General features: G+C 39.5%; 1 protein-coding gene and 18 non-coding genes across 19 annotated transcripts in view; all 19 read left to right on the forward strand.

The window, feature by feature from the left end:
- The window catches only part of trnak-cuu (transfer RNA lysine (anticodon CUU)), a 73-nt gene extending 46 nt beyond the window's left edge, over window positions 1-27 (forward strand). The window contains exon 1 of the tRNA in view: window positions 1-27. This exon is cut by the window's left edge and continues 46 nt beyond it. This is a non-coding gene — a tRNA (tRNA-Lys).
- The window catches only part of LOC144091739 (cyclic nucleotide-gated channel beta-3-like), a 46,518-nt gene that overhangs the window by 17,056 nt on the left and 7,446 nt on the right, over window positions 1-22,016 (forward strand). Inside the window, exons 2-7 of the mRNA XM_077624341.1 lie at window positions 8,741-8,885; window positions 10,013-10,205; window positions 15,122-15,183; window positions 19,830-19,961; window positions 20,827-20,869; window positions 21,070-21,205. Of these exons, the coding sequence (XP_077480467.1) occupies window positions 19,839-19,961; window positions 20,827-20,869; window positions 21,070-21,205 (302 nt within the window). The 5' untranslated portion in view covers window positions 8,741-8,885; window positions 10,013-10,205; window positions 15,122-15,183; window positions 19,830-19,838. The remainder of the gene's footprint in view (window positions 1-8,740; window positions 8,886-10,012; window positions 10,206-15,121; window positions 15,184-19,829; window positions 19,962-20,826; window positions 20,870-21,069; window positions 21,206-22,016) is intronic.
- On the forward strand, window positions 144-217 carry trnak-cuu (transfer RNA lysine (anticodon CUU)). The gene has a single exon. It is a non-coding gene; the product is annotated as a tRNA-Lys (tRNA).
- Window positions 340-412, forward strand: trnak-cuu (transfer RNA lysine (anticodon CUU)). The gene has a single exon. It is a non-coding gene; the product is annotated as a tRNA-Lys (tRNA).
- trnak-cuu (transfer RNA lysine (anticodon CUU)) lies at window positions 532-604 on the forward strand. The gene has a single exon. It is a non-coding gene; the product is annotated as a tRNA-Lys (tRNA).
- On the forward strand, window positions 724-796 carry trnak-cuu (transfer RNA lysine (anticodon CUU)). Its single transcript has one exon. It is a non-coding gene; the product is annotated as a tRNA-Lys (tRNA).
- On the forward strand, window positions 919-991 carry trnak-cuu (transfer RNA lysine (anticodon CUU)). Its single transcript has one exon. It is a non-coding gene; the product is annotated as a tRNA-Lys (tRNA).
- trnak-cuu (transfer RNA lysine (anticodon CUU)) lies at window positions 1,111-1,183 on the forward strand. Its single transcript has one exon. It is a non-coding gene; the product is annotated as a tRNA-Lys (tRNA).
- trnak-cuu (transfer RNA lysine (anticodon CUU)) lies at window positions 1,299-1,372 on the forward strand. Its single transcript has one exon. It is a non-coding gene; the product is annotated as a tRNA-Lys (tRNA).
- Window positions 1,489-1,561, forward strand: trnak-cuu (transfer RNA lysine (anticodon CUU)). Its single transcript has one exon. It is a non-coding gene; the product is annotated as a tRNA-Lys (tRNA).
- trnak-cuu (transfer RNA lysine (anticodon CUU)) lies at window positions 1,681-1,753 on the forward strand. The gene has a single exon. It is a non-coding gene; the product is annotated as a tRNA-Lys (tRNA).
- trnak-cuu (transfer RNA lysine (anticodon CUU)) lies at window positions 1,870-1,942 on the forward strand. The gene has a single exon. It is a non-coding gene; the product is annotated as a tRNA-Lys (tRNA).
- trnak-cuu (transfer RNA lysine (anticodon CUU)) lies at window positions 2,062-2,134 on the forward strand. Its single transcript has one exon. It is a non-coding gene; the product is annotated as a tRNA-Lys (tRNA).
- trnak-cuu (transfer RNA lysine (anticodon CUU)) lies at window positions 2,254-2,326 on the forward strand. Its single transcript has one exon. It is a non-coding gene; the product is annotated as a tRNA-Lys (tRNA).
- On the forward strand, window positions 2,443-2,515 carry trnak-cuu (transfer RNA lysine (anticodon CUU)). Its single transcript has one exon. It is a non-coding gene; the product is annotated as a tRNA-Lys (tRNA).
- trnak-cuu (transfer RNA lysine (anticodon CUU)) lies at window positions 2,641-2,713 on the forward strand. The gene has a single exon. It is a non-coding gene; the product is annotated as a tRNA-Lys (tRNA).
- trnak-cuu (transfer RNA lysine (anticodon CUU)) lies at window positions 2,833-2,901 on the forward strand. The gene has a single exon. It is a non-coding gene; the product is annotated as a tRNA-Lys (tRNA).
- Window positions 3,020-3,092, forward strand: trnak-cuu (transfer RNA lysine (anticodon CUU)). Its single transcript has one exon. It is a non-coding gene; the product is annotated as a tRNA-Lys (tRNA).
- On the forward strand, window positions 3,386-3,458 carry trnak-cuu (transfer RNA lysine (anticodon CUU)). The gene has a single exon. It is a non-coding gene; the product is annotated as a tRNA-Lys (tRNA).

The following is a 22,016-nucleotide window of genomic DNA, read 5'->3' on the forward strand; positions in this document are numbered from 1 at the left end:
TCGTGGGTTCGAGCCCCACATTGGGCGTGTCCTTCACTTTAACCTGCATCTGCATGGTCATAGTACCCATGATTAACTTTTTTGAGGAGAATTTCACAGAATTTTCTTAGATTTTTTTTTTCTACCAAGGAAACACCGTATCAGGCCCGGTTAGCTCAGTCGGTAGAGCATGAGACTCTTAATCTCAGGGTCGTGGGTTCGAGCCCCACATTGGCCGTGTCCTTCACTTTAACCTGCACCTGCATCTGCATGGTCATGGTACCCATGATTAACTTTTTTGAGGAGAATTTCACAGAATTTTCTTAGATTTTTTTTTCTACCAACGAAACAACGTATCAGGCCCAGTTAGCTCAGTTGGTAGAGCATGAGACTCTTAATCTCAGGGTCGTGGGTTCGAGCCCCACATTGGGCGTGTCCTTCACTTTAACCTGCATCTGCATGGTCATGGTACCCATGATTAACTCTTTTGAGGAGAAATTCACTGAATTTTCTGTCCCCCCAAAAAATTATACCACGAAACCACTGTGACAGGCCCGGTTAGCTCAGTCGGTAGAGCATGAGACTCTTAATCTCAGGGTCGTGGGTTCGAGCCCCACATTGGGCGTGTCCTTCACTTTAACCTGCATCTGCATGGTCATGGTACCCATGATTAACTTTTTTGAGGAGAAATTCACTGAATTTTCTCTCTTCCAAAAAAATTCTACCATGAAACTACTGTGACAGGCCCGGTTAGCTCAGTCGGTAGAGCATGAGACTCTTAATCTCAGGGTCGTGGGTTCGAGCCCCACATTGGGCGTGTCCTTCACTTTAACCTGCACCTGCATCTGCATGGTCATGGTACCCATGATTAACTCTTTTGAGTAGAAATTCACTGAATTTTCTTAGAATTTTTTTTCTACCAAGAAAATGCTGTATCAGGCCCGGTTAGCTCAGTCGGTAGAGCATGAGACTCTTAATCTCAGGGTCGTGGGTTCGAGCCCCACATTGGGGGTGTCCTTCACTTTAACCTGCATCTGCATGGTCATGGTACCCATGATTAACTCTTTTGAGGAGAAATTCACTGAATTTTCTGTCCCCCCAAAAAATTATACCACGAAACCACTGTGACAGGCCCGGTTAGCTCAGTCGGTAGAGCATGAGACTCTTAATCTCAGGGTCGTGGGTTCGAGCCCCACATTGGGCGTGTCCTTCACTTTAACCTGCATCTGCATGGTCATAGTACCCATGATTAACTTTTTTGAGGAGAATTTCACAGAATTTTCTTAGATTTTTTTTTCTACCAAGGAAACACCGTATCAGGCCCGGTTAGCTCAGTCGGTAGAGCATGAGACTCTTAATCTCAGGGTCGTGGGTTCGAGCCCCACATTGGCCGTGTCCTTCACTTTAACCTGCATCTGCATGGTCATAGTACCCATGATTAACTTTTTTGAGGAGAATTTCACAGAATTTTCTTGGATTTTTTTTTCTACCAAGAAAATGCTGTAACAGGCCCGGTTAGCTCAGTCGGTAGAGCATGAGACTCTTAATCTCAGGGTCGTGGGTTCGAGCCCCACATTGGGCGTGTCCTTCACTTTAACCTGCATCTGCATGGTCATGGTACCCATGATTAACTTCTTTGAGGAGAAATTCACTGAATTTTCTCTCTTCCAAAAAAATTCTACCATGAAACTACTGTGACAGGCCCGGTTAGCTCAGTTGGTAGAGCATGAGACTCTTAATCTCAGGATCGTGGGTTCGAGCCCCACATTGGGCGTGTCCTTCACTTTAACCTGCATCTGCATGGTCATGGTACCCATGATTAACTCTTTTGAGGAGAAATTCACTGAATTTTCTTAGAATTTTTTTTCTACCAAGAAAATGCTGTAACAGGCCCGGTTAGCTCAGTCGGTAGAGCATGAGACTCTTAATCTCAGGGTCGTGGGTTCGAGCCCCACATTGGGCGTGTCCTTCACTTTAACCTGCATCTGCATGGTCATGGTACCCATGATTAACTCTTTTGAGGAGAAATTCACTGAATTTTCTGTCCCCCCAAAAAATTATACCACGAAACCACTGTGACAGGCCCGGTTAGCTCAGTCGGTAGAGCATGAGACTCTTAATCTCAGGGTCGTGGGTTCGAGCCCCACATTGGGCGTGTCCTTCACTTTAACCTGCATCTGCATGGTCATGGTACCCATGATTTACTTTTTTGAGGAGACATTCACTGAATTTTCTCTCTTCCAAAAAAATTCTACCATGAAACGACTGTGACAGGCCCGGTTAGCTCAGTCGGTAGAGCATGAGACTCTTAATCTCAGGGTCGTGGGTTCGAGTCCCACATTGGGCGTGTCCTTCACTTTAACCTGCATCTGCATGGTCATAGTACCCATGATTAACTTTTTTGAGGAGAATTTCACAGAATTTTCTTAGAATTTTTTTTCTACCAAGGAAAGACAATATCAGGCCCGGTTAGCTCAGTCGGTAGAGCATGAGACTCTTAATCTCAGGGTCGTGGGTTCGAGCCCCACATTGGGCGTGTCCTTCACTTTAACCTGCACCTGCATCTGCATGGTCATGGTACCCATCATTAACTCTTTTGAGGAGAAATTCACTGAATTTTCTCTCCCCCCCAAAAATTCTACCACGAAACCACTGTGACAGGCCCGGTTAGCTCAGTCGGTAGAGCATGAGACTCTTAATCTCAGGGTCGTGGGTTCGAGCCCCACATTGGGCGTGTCCTTCACTTTAACCTGCATCTGCATGGTCATGGTACCCATGATTAACTCTTTTGAGGAGAAATTCACTGAATTTTCTCTCCCCTCAAAAAATTCTACCACGAAACAACTGTGACAGGCCCGGTTAGCTCAGTCGGTAGAGCATGAGACTCTTAATCTCTCGTGGGTTCGAGCCCCGCATTGGGCGTTTCCTTCACTTCAACCTGCATCTGCATGGTCATGGTACCCATGATTAACTCTTTTGAGGAGAAATTCACTGAATTTTCTCTCCCCCCAAAAAATTTACCACGAAACCACTGTGACAGGCCTGGTTAGCTCAGTCGGTAGAGCATGAGACTCTTAATCTCAGGGTCGTGGGTTCGAGCCCCACATTGGGTGTGTCCTTCACTTTAACCTGCATCTGCATGGTCATGGTACCCATGATTAACTTTTTTGAGGAGAAATTCACTGAATTTTCTCTCTTCCAAAAAAATTCTACCATGAAACCACTGTGACAGGCCCGGTTAGCTCAGACTCTTAATCTCAGGGTCGTGGGTTCGAGCCCCACATTGGGCGTGTCCTTCACTTTAACCTGCATCTGCATGGTCATAGTACCCATGATTAACTTTTTTGAGGAGAATTTCACAGAATTTTCTTAGAATTTTTTTTCTACCAAGGAAAGATCGTATCAGGCCCCGTTAGCTCAGTCGGTAGAGCATGAGACTCTTAATCTCAGGGTCGTGTGCTCGAGCCCCACATTGGGCGTCTCCTTCACTTTAACCTGCATCTGCATGGTCATGGTACCCATGATTAACTGTTTTGAGGAGAAAATCACTGAATTTTCTCTCGACCGTACGTTTGGTCGACCGGACGTTTGGTCGACCGGACATTTGGTCGAACAGACGTTTGGTAGAACAAAATACATTAAAATAAAATAGAGCCCATCGGGGATGTTTCCTTTTCCAAAATGGTTGCCTTAAGATTCCTCATACAAAACATTTAAACCCTCATATGCAAGTCTTCGTGTCCACACCAATTTTTTCCATACCAACAAAATCACGCACACATAAATCTTTTTTCCCATTATGTTTAAAGAACACCATTACGATGGGCTTTGTGCCATCATTCATGATGTGTGTGTGTGTATGTGTGTATGTGTGTGTATGTGTGTGTGTGTGTGTGTCAGTGTTGTCAGTTACCTGTCAGTCCCAGGTCCAGATAAGGATAATAATGCCCCCTCCCCCACGGTCTGGTTGTTATCCCAATCTCTATTTATTCATCTTTCAATCTTTCTATTTTTTTAAACTAATCCATCCTCTGTCTCTGCACAAAGAAGGTGGTTGCAATATATTGCACGTGAAGGTTATACAAAGACTAGTTTTAGTATTGTAAATTATTTGTTGTCATTTACTTCAGGCTGTGTTTACATAGGATTTTTTTTAATTTTTCAAATGCACCATCTTATTGAGAACATCTAAACAAAGGCATCTCAGACTTTTTTTGCATTCATACATTAATATCGTGTTTTTCTTCTACTGAAAATTGTGATATTTTCTGGATTTTTTTATACAGTAATACCTTGAAATACAAGCTTAATGTGTTCCAAGAGAGAGCTTGTATGTCAATTTACTCGTATCTTAAATCAATTTTTCCCATAAAAATAACTAAATACAAATTAATGACCTAAATCACAACATTTTCAAAAATTAACATTGTGAGCAATAAATAAATTAGATGACATTATCACCCTGGAATGCTCACCAGTTAATGGCACATTTTTATTTACCTAATGTTAATGTTATTATGCTGTATTTATTATTTAGTTCCTTTCATTGACTGGCCACGAGGTCACAGAATTAATTGATTGTTGAAGTTGGCCTCTTTGGGTGTTGAAACATCCCCTAATAGAAAATTAATGTAAATAGATACACTTACATACTTTAAACTAAACATCTGATTTAGAGATCCTTTTAACTTTCAACATTTTCCCTGCAAACACTCTGCTCTGAGGGCTGCAGCCCTCTAAGGAATGAGTCATAATGCAGCTACTTAGTGACTAAACGTCATCACTAAACCTTCATGTAATGCACAAAACCATTACTTGAACTCTTCAAAACCCAAACACTACCTAATTGACCGCAAATGGAACATTTTCAAACTATCAGCCTTTAACCTCAAAACAAAAAGTTACATTTCAAATATAATGAATTTATAAATGTGTTCCCTATTTATATGATCGAATAGTTTTTATCAGGAGATAAATATTACATTGCTTAAAGTTCTGTTGTGAATGGTGCGGCGTCGGAGGTAATTGGACCCAAATGCAGGGAAGCAGTCAAGGACTTGGAATAGAGTGCTCTAACAAAACGTTAATAACGGAGGCAGGAGGGCATTCAAGAAAAAAATAAGGACTTAGCAATAAATAACTAAATCAAACCTCACATGGAAGACATGGGGGAACATGGAACATGAAACATGGAGCATGGCATGGCAATGTGGCATGAAGCAAACAAGGCAGACGATCTAACAATGACTCACAAATACACAGGGTTTAAATAGACACATTCAGGCTGATTACCAAATCAGCAGCTGGTTACAAAAGGAAGGGAAGCCCGGAGTGACACAAGAGGCAAAAAGCATACATACACCTCCACCCAAAACCTTAACAAGATGCAATTTTCTAAAATTTCTATAATTGCAGTATAACAGCAAGATGTTTTTGCCCTTTAATAAGCCATTGCTAGAAATGGAGGTGTGTTGCTGTCTACCAATCATTTTGTTTAATTAGCATTTGCATAACATAATTAAAGTAACTAAAATGAATAGAAAAATATCTGTAAATGTTCACTCGATGCTTATCCACACACGTATATCTTCTTTTACCATAACTTCATTCACTATTGGTTCACAACTTTGCAGCCATTTACCTAATATAATACAGTCAACATATGAAAAAAGTGCAGTTTTGATTGATGCTATTAGAAAGAGTATAATTAACAATATATTTTTAAACTGCTGTCGATAATTTACGGAGATGGGGAGGCTAACGGGGGGACTAACGGACATGTAAGGCGTTTTGGCAAAAGGCTAACCACATCGGTCGCCAGTCAGTCACATTCATCCACTTTCACATTCACTTGTGACAGTCTACAGTGGGAAAAGAATTCACACTGAAAGGAGATGGATATACAGTACCATTAGAACATCACTGATACCATTATATGAATAGGATATGAATAGATGGATGTTTTGTGTGATCTACATAGGTACTATATACATCGGAAAATATATGGATTGATTCTTCATGCCTCAGCATGTTCTGTTTGCTTTGCATCCCTGCAGTCAAAATTGCTGGATACACAGGACAAACAGCCCACTCGCTTGATGCATTCAAATGGCTTTGGTAAATAGAATGAATAATAGATGGCAAGCGTATGTGTGCATGTGTGTGTGTATTCGTGTGTGTTGTTTTTTTTTCTTTTGAATGACAATAAGAGGAAACCAGAAATGAGGCATACTAAAATCAAAGCTTTCTATTGAATTATGAATTATAATATGAAATAAATATCAAAAACTGTCCATGTTTCAATGTAGAGAAAATACAAGCAATTATTTCAGCACAAAAACATTTACAAAATGATTTTTACATTTATATTTATAGTACATGAAAGTGCATGGGTGAGCAGTGATGATGATATTGTAATTAGCTTGCCAATGTGGCCACCAGTTTGTCGAATAGGTCAAAGACATCAATCATGGAAAAGCTTCATAATGGAGCTTGGTGGGAGACTGGTTGGGATGGTTTTCTTCGTGTGGGAGTCGGGGAGCCAGAATGAGGCAATACTGTGCTTGTTGTGGCACTTAGTGTAATTACAACAGGGCTATAAAAAAAAGTCTGCGAGCGTTATTGTCTTGGCATTCATCACATCGCCTTCTAATTTGAACATATCTTGTTGCATGGTTTACTTTTAAGTTATTCATTCATTCATCTTCCATACCGCCCATCCTCGAAAGGGTCGCAGGGGTTGATGGAGCCTAACCCAGCTGTCTTCGGGCGAAAAGTAGACTACACCCTAGACTGGTCGCTAGTCAGTCGTAGGGCACACAGAGAGACAGGCAACCACTCACTCTCACAATCACACTGCCACTGAGTAGGAATCAAAACCAGACTGCTCGCACCAAAGTCAGGCGGAAGAACCACTGCTCATTTACGTTACTTTTACCGAAATATCTAAAAAGGTTGACATTCTCTTGGCGATGTTTCATATATATGTTGATTTCTCCACACGTAACTGTAACTATAAACCACACCAGCATGAACAACAAAATTATCAGTACATCACTCTTTTTTTCCTCATATAGTTGAATAATTAATTACTTTAATATGAGAAAATCATTCAAATTCATCAATTGTTAATAAAACAACGGCTTACTGTAAATTTGATCCATGAGTTGAATGTTTGTCATTCCCTGAAAAATGGCACCAGTTATTACTTACTGATTATAACTATTATCTTTTTTAGTTACTGATTTTGAATTGACTTCCAACGTTCACTTTTTCTTTTGATTTCTTCCCCTGCTTTTTGGATTTCCCCTTTTTTAAGTTTACCGAGTAAAGCCACTCGTGAAAATATCTAACAAATTCTGCATATTTCCCCGAACACTTGGAAAGCATGGAATATTTGTCATTCACTTTTTCCTGTGATAATTCTAATAATAAAAGCCACTAATCCAAGCATGTACTTGTAATTATCCGGTGGAGAAGTTTATCTCTGAGAGAATAGAGAGGACTTAAATTATTCTGCAGCGTCAAGGATTTTTAGTTGGCGGACACGGGCACACACTAACACACACTAAGGAGCTGAGCAAACAGAAAAGAAAATCGTGTAAGCAGTGTGGCAGATTAATTTATTGGGTGCAGCATGCATGTGTACGTTCAGAAGAGCAAGCGAGAAAGGGGAATGTAATCGAAGGACAGTCAATTCTAACTCAGTAGACACATGTCCACTGTCTCAAAAAACACAGTTTAACCTACAGTAAAGCAACAAAAATCATATAAATAACGTGGTTGTCATAAAAAAATGTCTTATTTCTGACTGTGAAGGTGTGGCTCATCTGTTGCCTTGTCATGATCACACCATCATCGTTAGTAATCACAGTGTTACCGATTCCTCCTCCACACATCATGGTCCTCAATCTTGCGCACCTTAAAGAGTCTGACAAGTGACTTTCTAGGCGTTGAGTTGCTGGATCTGATTAGTTTAAAGCACAACAGAGGGAATGATGTCTTCAAAGTGTCAGTATGAAAAAGAATCCCACTCTTGATGAATGAGAGATCATAGAGACAATTTTATCCCCGCACCACTGCCCCTTAAACCCATCCTCATTGTCGACGGCAGCTATCTGGATGAAAGTTGGGGCAAAGGGTTTTACTCTGTTGGCTTTTTGATGGGGTGGGAATGGAATTAGGGTTTAGAATAATAAAGAAAAGGTGGTGGACTTCACGAAAAGTTATTGTGTGATAACACCTAGAGGCATTTTTATATACACCATATTTTTCGGTACACGGTCGATTGGTCGCCGGTCTTTTGGTCGCCCGGAAGGTTATTGATAATTACCATTTAGATTGTTGCTCAAATTCCCTAAATACAAACTGCTAATTATTATTTAGTCATACTTAATGCCTTAGTAGTTATTAGGCTAAAGAAAAGCTCCAAATTTCCCGGACTTTTATTGCTTTTTGTTGGAGAACTTGTTAAGACCCTGACGGACGTACCGGTGTATATATACCGTGTGCGGTCGATTGGTCGTCGGTCTTTTGGTCGCCGGTCTTTTAGTCGCCAGTCTTTTGGTCGCCCGTTGTCGCGGTCCGGGCAACCAAAAGACCGCCACCAAAAGACCGGTGACCAAAAGATGGCGACCAATCGACCGCACACGGTATTTTTCGGACTAAAAGTTGCACCAATCAATGAATACACAATGAAGCTATATATATATAGATAGCAATATTCATTCATTCATTTTCTGAAATGCTTTATCCTCATTAGGGTCACGGGGTGCTGCAGCCTATCCCAGTTGACTCCAAACCAGAGGCGGGAAGACATCCTGAATCGGTGGCCAGCCGATCGAAGAGCACAGTGAAATAGAACCCATACTGCCTCCACCAAATTCAGATCGAGGGTTTGATCCCAGGTCAGTCCTTCCTGTGTGGAGTTTGCATGTTCTCCCCGAGCTAGCATGTATTTTCTCTGGGTACTCCCATTTCCTGGAACTTCCCAAAACATGCAGGGTAGGCTGGTTGAACACTCTAAATTGCCCACAGGAATGCATGTGAGCGTGAATGTTTGTCCGTCTCGTTGTGCCAATTCAGGGTGCCTGGAGTCACCTGCGAAAGGCTCCAGCGACCCTTGTGAGGATAAGCACAGCATAAAATGCATGAATGAATGAATAATATATTTTTCAGTTAACCCAGGTGCAGGAAAAGGGTAAAATAACACTGAGAGTATCACACACACACACATGTATATATATAGTTCTCAGTCTTTACATATTTTGGCCATTATCTTCATATACATTATACACTTAAAAACACATCCATCATTTCACTTTACACAGACTTACAAGACTAAGGTCATGAATCAATCCCCAATCCCAGTATTCCAGCATTTGGACTTGTTCCAGGCTGCGCCCTTAAGATAAACAAAGTAAAGCTTCTGTGTGCTGTTGATGTTTACAATCGGGTTTGTCTCTGCCCTTGTTGTGCAGTACAAGTCAAAGCATCAGTAAAAGACAACATCAGACTTAAATCATTTAAAGACCGTGGCAGGCATTCGCCCTCCCCTTGAAACGTTTCCTTCCCTTTAGTCCACACAATGCATTATCAGGTGACAGAAGCGTCCCGGGCCGTGCTATGCTGTCCGTGATGGATGTTCCTTCACACTCCATAGAGGCTTTGGCGATTGGCTTGTGCTGATAAAGCTCCAAATGGCTTCAGTAGTACTTTTGTTGCAGCACAATACCCCAAAGACACAACCAGGCAGAAACTTCTGAAACACCCCGGTCGTGGTGGGATTTAAATTTTCATATTAATCCAACATCCAATTTCGCGAATTGGGCTGGGGCATATTGTGGAATTAATATTGGAACATGTGCACAGTGATATCATAATTTATTGATGCCTGTAATTGCAAGTTCTTCAACTTCAAGGCCTTTTTTCAGTTGTGAGCACAAAATTGATATAAAGGGAAAACTTTAATTATGCGATGCAGATTAGCTGGCAAAAATTGAGTCAACTGGCTTTTGTCTCTTTATATGTGCAGGAAACCAGAGTACCCGGAGAAACCCAATGCAGACGAAGGGATAACAAAACTCCACTCAGGAAGGTCGGAAAACACTTGGGATTGGACCCTCGATCCCAGAACTGTGAGGCGGACATGCTAATCTCTCCTACTCGCAGTGCCCAAGTGTCATTTATAATGAAAAATCAAAGGAAACAACAGCCTGGTGAACAAGGTATTTTAGTTTTGTATTTGTTATTTGATATTAATTGATCTTTATCGCAGAATATTCTCACTGGTTATACTGTACATATGAATATACAGTTTACCGCGACCTTTGTGAGGATAAGCAGTATGAGAAATAAATGAATGAATGAATACATACGTAAATTGATGGGGTGGTAAAGAAAAAGTACAGAAATTGAGGTTGTGGGTGTTACCATATAAGACTATAAGTTGTCTTTTCTTTATATCTATATATATATAAATGTATGTATGTGTATATATATGTGTGTATGTGTATATATGTATGTATGTGTATGTATGTATATGTATATATATATATATATATATATATATATATATATATATATGTATATGTGTATATATATGTATATACATGTATATATATATGTGTATATATATGTATATGTATATATATATATACACATACATACATACACATACATACATCTACTATGTTTTGTCTTGCTTTGCCTTTTTTGTTGATGGCCCAGGGGGCTTTCAGTCTTATGTGTTTCATTAGCAAACTGGAGGCACTCCATAGGCAATTGTGGAGTGAGGAGTTCATGCATTTATAATGAAACAGCTACAGCCTCCTTTGGCCTTTTGTCGAGTCCTCCGCTAACTCTAAAACCCAGAAACCTAAAATAGTTGAAATGGTAAATAATACATTGTACACAGTACGTCTAGCGTGACAGTAAGATGTGAAGGATTTTGACTTCCTTCCTCAGTGGGAAGAGAAAATTGGCACGTCGGCCACACACTTCTGGGGTTGAGGGTTCGATACTGTGTGGAGTTCGCGCGTACGCCCAGGGCTTTCGTGGGATTTCTACGGGTTGTCCGCTTTACTTCAGCACCCCCCGTGACCCTTGTGAGGATAAACGGTACAGAAAAAGAATGAATGAAAGTTCAGTGAGGTCACCAGTAAAGTCAGTAAAAGTACACAGTATCTGTATAAGAATTGCATTTTTTCGTGTGCATGTATATTATAAAGCTTTATATTCCTAAATAAGCATTGCAAACACATTTATAATAATGATTACTCCAACAGTGTATTTGTATGTTTTGAAGAGAGATGTATCTCTGAATTTATATAAAACCCTATTCAGGAAATATCAATTTAATGTACTGAAATGGTGGAAATAAAAGACCTTGAGGACTTCCACCTTCCTTTTGAGGACACTAAATAAGGTTTAGGCATTTTCAAGCCTTTGTCCTCAGCTTCTTTTGTAAGGCACTGGTAATATTTGTATCAATTTCATGTTGCAATCACATTTTCTGAAGGATATGGATCTTTTTTTAATCTTTTATTTTCGCTGTATAGCATCTAGGATTTGAGGATGTATGGGAATTGTGTTGAATTTAATATGGAATGCAGGCCATGTAAATATTATGCAGCTTGGTTTGTTTCATCAATCAGAGAGACTGATGACTAAAACATTTTCACATGACACGAAGTGTCAGTCCCACCCAAAGTTTCTGGCACCTTGTCTTTGTATATTTACAAAAAAACTTCAATAGATTTCAGCCAAGGAGGGCTCAGGTTTCTGGGAAAACCCGGGAAAGTTTATTGAGTAAGCAGAAGCTCTGCAGAGAGTTTCTTTCTCCCCCAAATTAGAGCCAGTATACAAAACCGCGTGCAGTACAGTACACTGTCAATTAGTACCCGGCAAATGCTAACATTATTAATTGATGCAAATACCAACTGACAGAATGTTCAAATATTTAATTGGATTGTTCTTTCCCTACTGACAGATTTGTTTGAACTAATCTTTGTGGTAAAAAGGGCAATTTAGTGCAGATTAGAGTTTCCCACCTTGAAAAGAAACTCGTGCAGGCGCCCTTTTACTCAGATTTTCCAATTATCACAATCTCTAATGCATTAAATATCACGTTTTATTGGGGATTTAGGGTGGTGTGTGTGTGCTGCCTGGGTGATGTGTGCGTCTCATCTCTTGTGTCCATCCTGGTTTTCCTTCCTCTCGTAAACCAGCTGCGCATCCTTACAATTAGCCCTTGCCCGTGAATTTAATTTTAATTTGTTTGGTGACGTCATTTGTGGGAGTATTACTGCGTGTACCTTATATTTCCCAGGCCACGTAAGTCATGTTTTTGCCTCTTCGGCAGTGTTTGTCTTCCCCTGTTTATTTGTCACTTTAGTATTGAGCATTTTTGTCATTAAAATACTAAGTTGTGCAATAGCACTTTCGACGCTTATTTTTCCTGCCTCTAATCCTGGGTTCTGTCCTTAAAAACTCAGTTTCCAGTTCAATGGACAAGTTAAGAACCATTTTAAAATATTGATTGTACTCAAGTGGGTTCTGTTGTTTAATTTGAAATCTTTGCATTGAAAAACTCAAAAGTGATCATTTGAAATTGTTATTGTTAAAATCCCTGGTGCTTTATGATAAGGAGGCATGTTGTGTCGTTGCATTGGATCATAGACGCAGCTGTGGTTGTTTGAGTAATGTTTGTCCAATTTTGTTACTCCTTAATACTGATTTGATCTGATGTCAATGCTTTGCTCTACTGCATTGACAGGAGATGGTAATTAGTCTTGGGGGGGCAGGGGGTGAATTGCAAACGACTGTTTGTTCAACATTGAAACTCCACACAGTGAGGACCCTCCTGGGATCAAACCCAAAATGATGAAAATTATTACCGTATTTTCTGGACTATAAGTCGCACCAGCCAAAAAATGCAGAATTAAGAAGCATATATAAGTCGCACTGGAGTATAAGTCGCATTTTAGGGGGAAATGTATTTGATAAAATCCAACACCAAAACAACAGGCTGAATAAGTGTACGGTATACTAACGTTAAATGACTGACATGCCTGGTAATGTCAGTAACGACGTAACATATTAAGAATTATTCAGATAACTCTAACATAAGGAACATGCTAACAAGTTTACCAAACTATCAGTTTTACTCCAAATCAATAAATCCAATGAAATGTTCATCCTCTGTGTCATTTTTAAACAACTCCCCCAACTCAGGAGGTAGATAATTTCACACATAAATCACACCCCCAGCCAAACTATGAAAAAAACTGCGATTTATAATCCGCAAAATACGGTATTAATTACTACTCATTGATATTCTATACATTAAAGGTGTCATGTCATTTGATGGAATCTAAACCAGTTGTCCCCCATTGCAGACCCAAATTATAATGGATGCATTTGTAGAGAGTTAGTTAAAAACCTTTGCATGCAGTAAATTTAATTTACTGTAGTATTGCGGAGAACTACAAAGTCAACGACTTCCAGCATAATCTGTTTCTATTTTATGAATTCAAGACATGATGTCCAATAGCAGCAGAAGAGATGCATTGCAGACATTAAAAATATATGCTGACACATATTTTATCAGATTTTGAAGTACTATACATTGGTATAAAAAGTTTCTGCATTGAAAGTGGTGTTGTGATATGTTACTCTAGTTGACCAGTAACCTTGAGCTTTAAATCAAGACTGACTGACCGTTTGCTGCCTGAAGTGTTTACAGTCAAGAGGTAATCTTGAATTATGTCTCTCATTTGAAAACGATTTTTCACAGACAACTCGACTTTTAACTCATCAGAGCATATTTTAACTGGAACTTTTTGCGGTTAGACTGCATAAATGTCTAGTGGTATAACTTGATTAGAAATTGTGCATTAGCCAAGGGTTTTCAAGACCTATTACCCAGATCTACAAAAATTATTAGATGAGTTTCATAAATATTTTCAACAAAAATAAATGGGAAAATGCATGTTATTTGGTTGAATAACATCTCGCTAATTTCTCATGAAATGGCTGGCCATAGGGTATAAAAAATATTACCAAACCAATGAGTGTTTTGAACTTTGATGGGAAATATTTGTATTTGTCCCATCCAATAGACACACTCATACACAGAGGCATGATGGATTACTACTGGTCTTCTTTGCCTAGATATGAGAGGAAAGGCTTGGTTGATTTCTCATTCGGAGCCGGAGGCCAGAGAATATGATCAATGACTCCATCTGTTGAGGGGGGCACAAGACTCGATGAAGGACACACCTTCCATTGACCTTCACCCTCCTCTTCTTAACACACAGACAGCCGTTTTTATGTGTTATTTTTTCCCCTCAGCCTTACTTTACATTCATTTCTTCATTTACCGAACCACTTATCCTCACAAGGGTCGCAACGGGTGCTGGAGCCTATTCCAGGGGGACACCCTGAATCGACAGACAACAATTCATGCTCACACTCAGAGATAGGGGCAATTTAGAGTGTTCAATCAGCCTACCCTGCATGTTTTTGGAATGTGGGAGGAAACTGGAGTACCCAGAGAAAACCCACGCAAGCTCAGGGAAAACATGCAACACAGTGAGACCCACCTGGATTCGAACCCTCGACCCCAGAACTGTGAGGGTGATGCACTAACCACTTCTGCGCTGGGTCGCCCCCTTACTTTACATGCTGTACATTTATTGCCCTATTTTTTATTGAATGTATACATAGTTTTTTTGTGTTCACAGTGATATGTGTGAATGGTTTAAGGCAGGGGTTTGCACACTTGTTTTGCTCCAAGCTCTACTTTTCAAGGAGCCAACTGCAGGTTGGGGGAATTGGAACCTCAAACATAACCCATGCTTTGTTAGGGGAAGGGGGCACTTCCTTCCTGCCTCAACTGGTTGGGTTCAAATGGGCCTACAAGTAGTTACAAAGGGAAGTGAAAATACGATCAAGGGTTAAATGACCAGGAAAGGGACATAAGACTATAGCTACAGTACACCAGTGTAGTAAGGCTGAATGAATACATACGTTTTCATGTTCTGGTACCAGGGTAACCAATGTCTTAATTTGAAGAAAATTGCCTAATTTGCAAGGAGATATCAAGTTAATGCATTACGATTTGCTTTTATGGGCCTCACAGAAGGATTTGGCGAGCCGGATATCTGCCCTGGGCCTTGAGTTTGCCAACAACTGCAGAATCAGGTGTGTGGACATTTTTGAGTTTGTCGTTTTCAGGAATAGGCTCAGAGTTTTGTAAAAATTGGACAAATCTTTCAAAATAGTTTTAACAAATTGTAATGCCATTTATTGTTGTAGAACACGTGTCAAAGTGGCGGCCTGGGGGCCAAATCTGGCCCGCCACGTCATTTTGTGTGGCCCGAGAAAGTAAATCATGAGTGCCGACTTTCTGTTTTAGGATCAAATTAAAATGAAGAGTATAGATGTATTTTAAATTTCCTGATTTTCCCCCTTTTAAATCAATAATTGTAATTTTTTAATCCATTTTTTATGTTTTTGGTTCAAAAATCATTTTGTAAAATCTAAAAAAATATTTTAAAAAAAAAGCTAAAATAAACATTGTTTTAGATCTATAAAAAATGAATATTCAGGGCTTTTAATCCAGTTCTTTTGATCCATTTATAAAAAAAATCTAAATATTATATCTAAAATGGTCCGGCCCACGTGAAATCAAGTTGACGTTAAAGCGGCCCGCGAACCAACCTGAGTCTGACACTCTTGTTGTAGAATGTTGACAGTTTCATGCTACGGCTTTTTAAGATGATAGTTTCGAATATCCAGTTACAATGTCCCCTTTACGGCCAAGATCATTCGAGCCGGTAAAAGTGCAGCTAATTCCGGAACTATATTGGCCGAGTCTGTAATATTTTTCAGCAATTTGACCTTTGTCAGATGGAGTGTTGTAATGAGGTGACCTGTAGCTTAATGCAGGATGGCAGGCTTGAACGAGTAACGTTTGATTGGTGGCAAGAGGTTGCGCTCACACGGCAACATTAAAAATCGACGAAATTTTGCAGTTAACATTCATGAGAAATTTTAATGGCGTCAGATGTCAATCAATATATCATCATTGCATTCTTAGCTTTATGTCCATTGTTAGCGTCATTCATTCGTACCATTTTTCCCTTTCCTTCATTTATTGAGTTGACAAAATGATATTTTATTTCTGTCTTAAATATGGAAAATATTAGAGGTAGAAAAAAACATGTACAGTTTTTATTATCAGCACGTTGACTTGAGCTAAGTAAGCGTGCTCCAGCTGCCAGTGTTGTGACAGAATCAAGCATGTGACGGTCAGCTTTAATAGGCAGGACTCATTCAGATTACCCTTCATACACCAGCCAGCCTGGCATGAATCCACAGGACAGGAATAGACGATTTGAAACCCACGTACAGCCACACACAAACCAGGAGCAACAGACAAAATAAATAGTGGCATTGATTGAACAATGTATTACATCAGATGTTCTCAGTGACCTCGATTGCTGTTTCAACGCATCCTCATTCATCAAAAAGCACATGAAGCACACAAAATCTAGTCTCATGAGGAATGTGTCTGGAATGGAATCCCAGTTGTTGAGACCTTGTTCTTACTTTTATATATATATAAATATATTACTGCTTGATTTTTAAGAGTTTTCATGTAAGTGAATGGTGGTGCTTGCTTGTATGTTGATGCCATTGCATAGACAATCATTTACTTTACATGAGAGCAGTTTGGGTCAGCTTTTATTTGTCTTTCAACTGGATGGTCCTTGGGCCTTTTTCCGTCAGTCATTGTGCAAGTGAACCCACGGGTTATGTAAAGAACTGCATGAATACATTTGAGTATTGTTTAAAAATATACAACTAGATAAAAGAGAAAGACAGGGGGGGAAAGTGTAGAAATAAACTTTGTTGAACGACCCCTGGAAACCAGGCTATAACAAAGAAAATATTAACAACTAACACTTCAGAGACTGAATGATTTTAGTCAGTTAGAACAAGTTGTATCATTGCACCAGATGTTGGTGTCTTTTGAATGATAAACGAGAGCCTTTTTATTTTCTCTTGCCGGCAGCAGAGAATACATTTCAACATCTGGCTAATTGAAGGCGAAATAGTAGTTCCATTAACAGTTGCGAAAAATTTACGGGGAAAGTTTTGCATGCATTTTCTGCCCCCATTTGGTGGCTTTTAGAAATGCATCACATTGTGCTCTGATGCTTTTTCATGAAACACAAACAACATAAAATCCACACTATTTTTCCACTTAATTCATTCTGTCAAAAAATAATATTGATTAGTTTACTTACGAATGTAACGTCTACATATACTCTTTATCTTTCAGTTATATTAAATGCATACTGACACACGTATGATCAGGTATGAAAGTGTTTTAAAAAACCTGTCTGCCTTGCTTAAAATCAACACCACAACTGGCTGTTTTGGCATCGACCTTGTGAAGCATTTTTTTTCGCGTTTCCACAACCGTAGATGAGATCAGCTTCAGATTGCACCAATTCTAGCAGTGAGTCATATGTCAATGTCCTCCAGGGATTTCAGCCTCTTCCACTCAGTGCTATAAATTTACCTCTACCCCTTAGGACTGTCAAGGTCTATTGTCACTCGGCTGTTGACTGACTGATAGCTGGGCTACTCTTTGGCATGATGACAACACTGTGGATGAAAGTTTTGCATCTAATCATCTTATATTACCTTCTAAAAGCTTTGGCAATTCAAGAACAAAATCAAGGTTTTCCTCCGGCTTTGTTTTCTCAGCTCACACAAGTACATCAATGCAGTCTAACTCCGCAAGACGTATCAAACGCTTTCACAGCACTGCCAGGCCTTAAGCCTGACAGTCGAGGGCTAATTAAATTAAACAGTGCAGAAGCGGAGGATCGAACAACCTATCTCCTTGCATCGCTAGACAGCGGTAACATTGAAATGCTTGAAATAACTACATTGGTATTCTTCTCACACCTCTGACAAGCCAGACCATGACACCTGCGACAACCCAAAGGTTTGGGAGGTACATCACACAAAGCCCACGGCTCAAGCCAAGTCTCAACTGCATTGCACTGACATTTTCTCATATGCCAAGTGGACTGAAACAGCACACACAAAAACAGTACAAGCATGCAGTCATGGCCATAAATTGTTGTTTTATGCGCTCAAAGTACTACAACAGTGGATTCATAAACAGACGAGATGTTTAGACTGTAGAGCAGGGGTCAGCAAACTACGGCACGCGGGCCGGATACGGCCCATCAGCACATTTGGCCCGGCCCTCTGAACAATACCAGAGATGGTATCGGATTTTTTTCCTATTTGGCCTTGAATACTGGGACGTTTTAATCTTGTGTTTGGTTCATTGCACCCCCGCTGAGCCCACAAATCATCCCAGTTAAGCGGGGCTTCGCATTGCTTCTTTGGTGACACGCGCGGGGAGAGTGTTTCCCTTTGATGCACGCGGGCACGCCCACTGGTGCATGCGCGAGCACAGTGTTACCGAGACATCTGGACGATCAGAGGTGAGGGCGGAGCCCTGGGACCATCGCGGATTATTCTAGCATATAAAAACTATGCAACCTGTTTGAGAATTGTTCTTTTTGACCCAGAACTGTGGAGGGGAGCAACTCTGAATTGGATTTATATATTAGGAATAAATATCTTCTATGAAGAACCCAGAGAGAGTTATTTAGTTATTATTTATTTCATAAATAGTTTTATTTATTTCCTGTTTTTTCTGTGAAGAACTCAGAGAGGGTTATTTAGTTATTATTTATTTCATTAATAGTGTTATTATTTGTTTCCTGACTTTTTTTCTGTAAAGAACCTGGAAAGGGTTATTTGGTTGTGTGGCTTTCTGGAAAACAATTTTTTTTTTAAGATCCCCTACGATCGTCACACTTTTTCTGTTACAAACTGACACCGGCCCCCCATCAGAGAAGGGAAAAGTTATGTGGCCCTCACAAGAAAAAGTTTGGGGACCCCTGCTGTAGAGCAAGGGTGGTTCGCGGGCCGCTTTAACGTCAACTCGATTTCATGTGGGCCGGACCATTTTAGATATAATATTTAGATTTTTTAATATATAAATGGATTAAAAGAACTGGATTAAAAGCCCTGAATATTCATTTTTTATAGATCTAAAACAATGTTTATTATAGCTTTTTTAAAAATATATTTTTAGATTTTACAAAATGATTTTTGAACCAAAAACTGAAAAAAATGATTAAAAAATTACAATTATTGATTTACAAGGGGGAAAATCAGGAAATTGAATATCCATCTATACTCTTCATTTTAATTTGATCCTAAAACAGAAAGTCGGCACTCATGATTTACTTTCCCGGGCCACACTAAATGATGCGGCGGGCCAGATTTGGCCCCCGGGCCGCCACTTTGTTCGACAACCATAAATGGCCCCCACTTCAACACGTGCTGTAGAGGTTCACATAATTACTACTTGCGATTTACATCCAAATCAGGAGAACTGTGTAGAAATTATAACCATTTGAAAACACAAAAAGGGATTAAGTCAATACTATGGAAATGCTATTAATTGAATTGATTCCCATATTAGGTATAAACAGGATCTATTCCTTTGTAAGTGTCCCGTGCGAGCTTTAGTGGGCAGTCATAATCCTCTTGGGATCCTATATGAGATGGTGATGGGCTTAGATGTCACTTGTGGTGGTGACGGGGGCTATTCTCCCTGAAAGAGTCTTAGTGGTGCTAAAAGAAGCAACAGCACAGTAACCAACTCTCCCAGTGGGAAAGACAAGAAGAAGGAGAAGAGATCTTACATTGTTTTGGAAATTGACACACTCCACTTGGGTGGCTAGGTTCAAGATATGTTTGGGAAATTTAAGGGCTTACTTAGTGGTCCACGGCAAGCGCAATCTCCTGGAACTCCTGCACCCTGTCAAAACCCAGCGCCGACTCATGCTCCTCCTGCAGCTCCAGTTGTAAGCAAGGTAAAAATGATCAGATAATCTACAACAACAAAAGAATCTGTTGTTTTTGTCTGGTACCCCTTTGGGATCTTATTTTTATTTATGGTTAGGGTTATTTATTTATTTTCTTGACAATGATTTAGGAATTAAAATACATTTTACCTGCCTTCTTGAGTTAAGACAGATGTTTAGAACAGTGGGTGCTGAATCCAAAACTAATCTAAAACTTACTTTCTTTCTCTCACAGGTCAAGTTATTTTCCTACACAGTTTCGATGTTTTTACGACACGCTTGCAATTAACCATATCCTTAAAAAAATCATAATATGTTTATATTATTTTATTGTCAATATTGTTTATTTCATGTGTAATTGCGTGTTAATATCTTACATTCTTTGTAAATAAGCACATGTGAATTATGGTATTTTTATATATTATTTCATAAAACGGATTCTTTAGTTGGGGGAAAAAGCAGCATGACCCAAAAAATAAAAACAGATCAGTTTTGCATTATGCATTCAAAGCTTTGTCAAAATAGTTGTCAAACCTAAAACAGGTCAAATTAAAAAAACTGAACAATACTGCGTTGCTCAGTAGAGTAAGTTCAAAACAATACAGCCTTTGGAGGTAGATTAGTGCAGACAAATATAAACCAAAACAGTAACTTTGTCCTATTATGACTATTACAGTTTAAGTTTGCAATAGTACACTTGCTCATCCAACTAAATATCCTCATGTTCATGGTATGAAATGCTGCAAAGACAACAAGTATTGCCATGTACATGCTTGAGTTACATTCATTTTGGTTCTTTTTTTTTTCATTTCAAATGCTAATTGTCCCTCCATTAAACAAAACTCTGCTAACTTTGACTGACTCTGTCTTATAGGATGATAAACCTTCCAAAAAGGAAAATGGTGCCAAACCAGAGGGTGAGTCGAAATATTATCATTATTATTATTATCATAAAGTCAAATGGACTTCTCATAAGGAAAATAGAAGCACACCTACATTTAGAAATACAGTTTCATCACATCAATACTTCTGCTACTTCTACTAATTCCATTTGATTTACTACATGTGATTATTGCTATCTCAGGCCTTTGGTTCAAGTGTGATAAATCAATTTCAGCACCAGCTCCAAAACCACCAACTCCATCTGAACCAACTCCGGCACCAACACCAGCCTCAGCCCCAACATCTGCACCTGTACCCACTCCAGTACCAGCAACCGCCACAGCCAACCCTGATCAAAATGGTCCCGATGGGTGAGAAATACAATCTTCTGTCTTGATTTTGTATTGCAAACAACACAAGACATAATCACATTGATTCATGCTTCAATATTATATTCCAATCTTGCAGTAAAACACAGAAAGCTAGCAATTAAAGATCTATAGTCCAGTATTTTTCACTTCTCACGTGTGTACAGGAATGAAAACTCCGCGTAGTATTGACATGACAACAACATACAATCAAATTAATCACCTAGAGTGTAGTTAATTAATCAGATTCCCTGGCAAGAGGACAGCGAGAGTCCGGAGAGATGAACACAGTACGCGAGATCTTGATGCCCTGGAGCAGCATGCATATTAACGAGAGGATGAACCTAAAGTAGATTAAAAGATTTTCAGCTTTTGTGATTTAAGAAGCTCACCATGGACCCTTCTGGCCCAGTAATATAAACCAGTGGGTGACAGGCAGAGGCATCTTGATCCATCCAATTTTAAACACTTCTCTAAATGAGTGGACCTTTTGTTGACTTTTAATTAAATGAGATAGATTGGTGGCAGTTTGGGAGTGTACAAGCTGTGCAAACAATACTTGGTGATAAACAACGGCTGAAGAATTTACAGTGTTGTACTACTTTTTCTCCAGTTTGTAAAAGGTCCATGTAAATGGCCTAGGCCAGTGAGAATTTTTGAATATTTTCATGGAATACCAATACTTATCATGTGCTGAGACAGGCAGAGTGCGGCTTTTGTCATGTACAGTGATAGACGTCCAATCCATATTGAGTGGGAGGGCTGAGAGCGACTGCTGTCAATGGCAACAAATGAGTTAAGAAATGTGTGTGGA

Source organism: Stigmatopora argus, chromosome 17, assembly GCF_051989625.1.
Source record: "Stigmatopora argus isolate UIUO_Sarg chromosome 17, RoL_Sarg_1.0, whole genome shotgun sequence".
In the NCBI taxonomy this organism is placed as follows: Eukaryota; Metazoa; Chordata; class Actinopteri; order Syngnathiformes; family Syngnathidae; genus Stigmatopora; species Stigmatopora argus.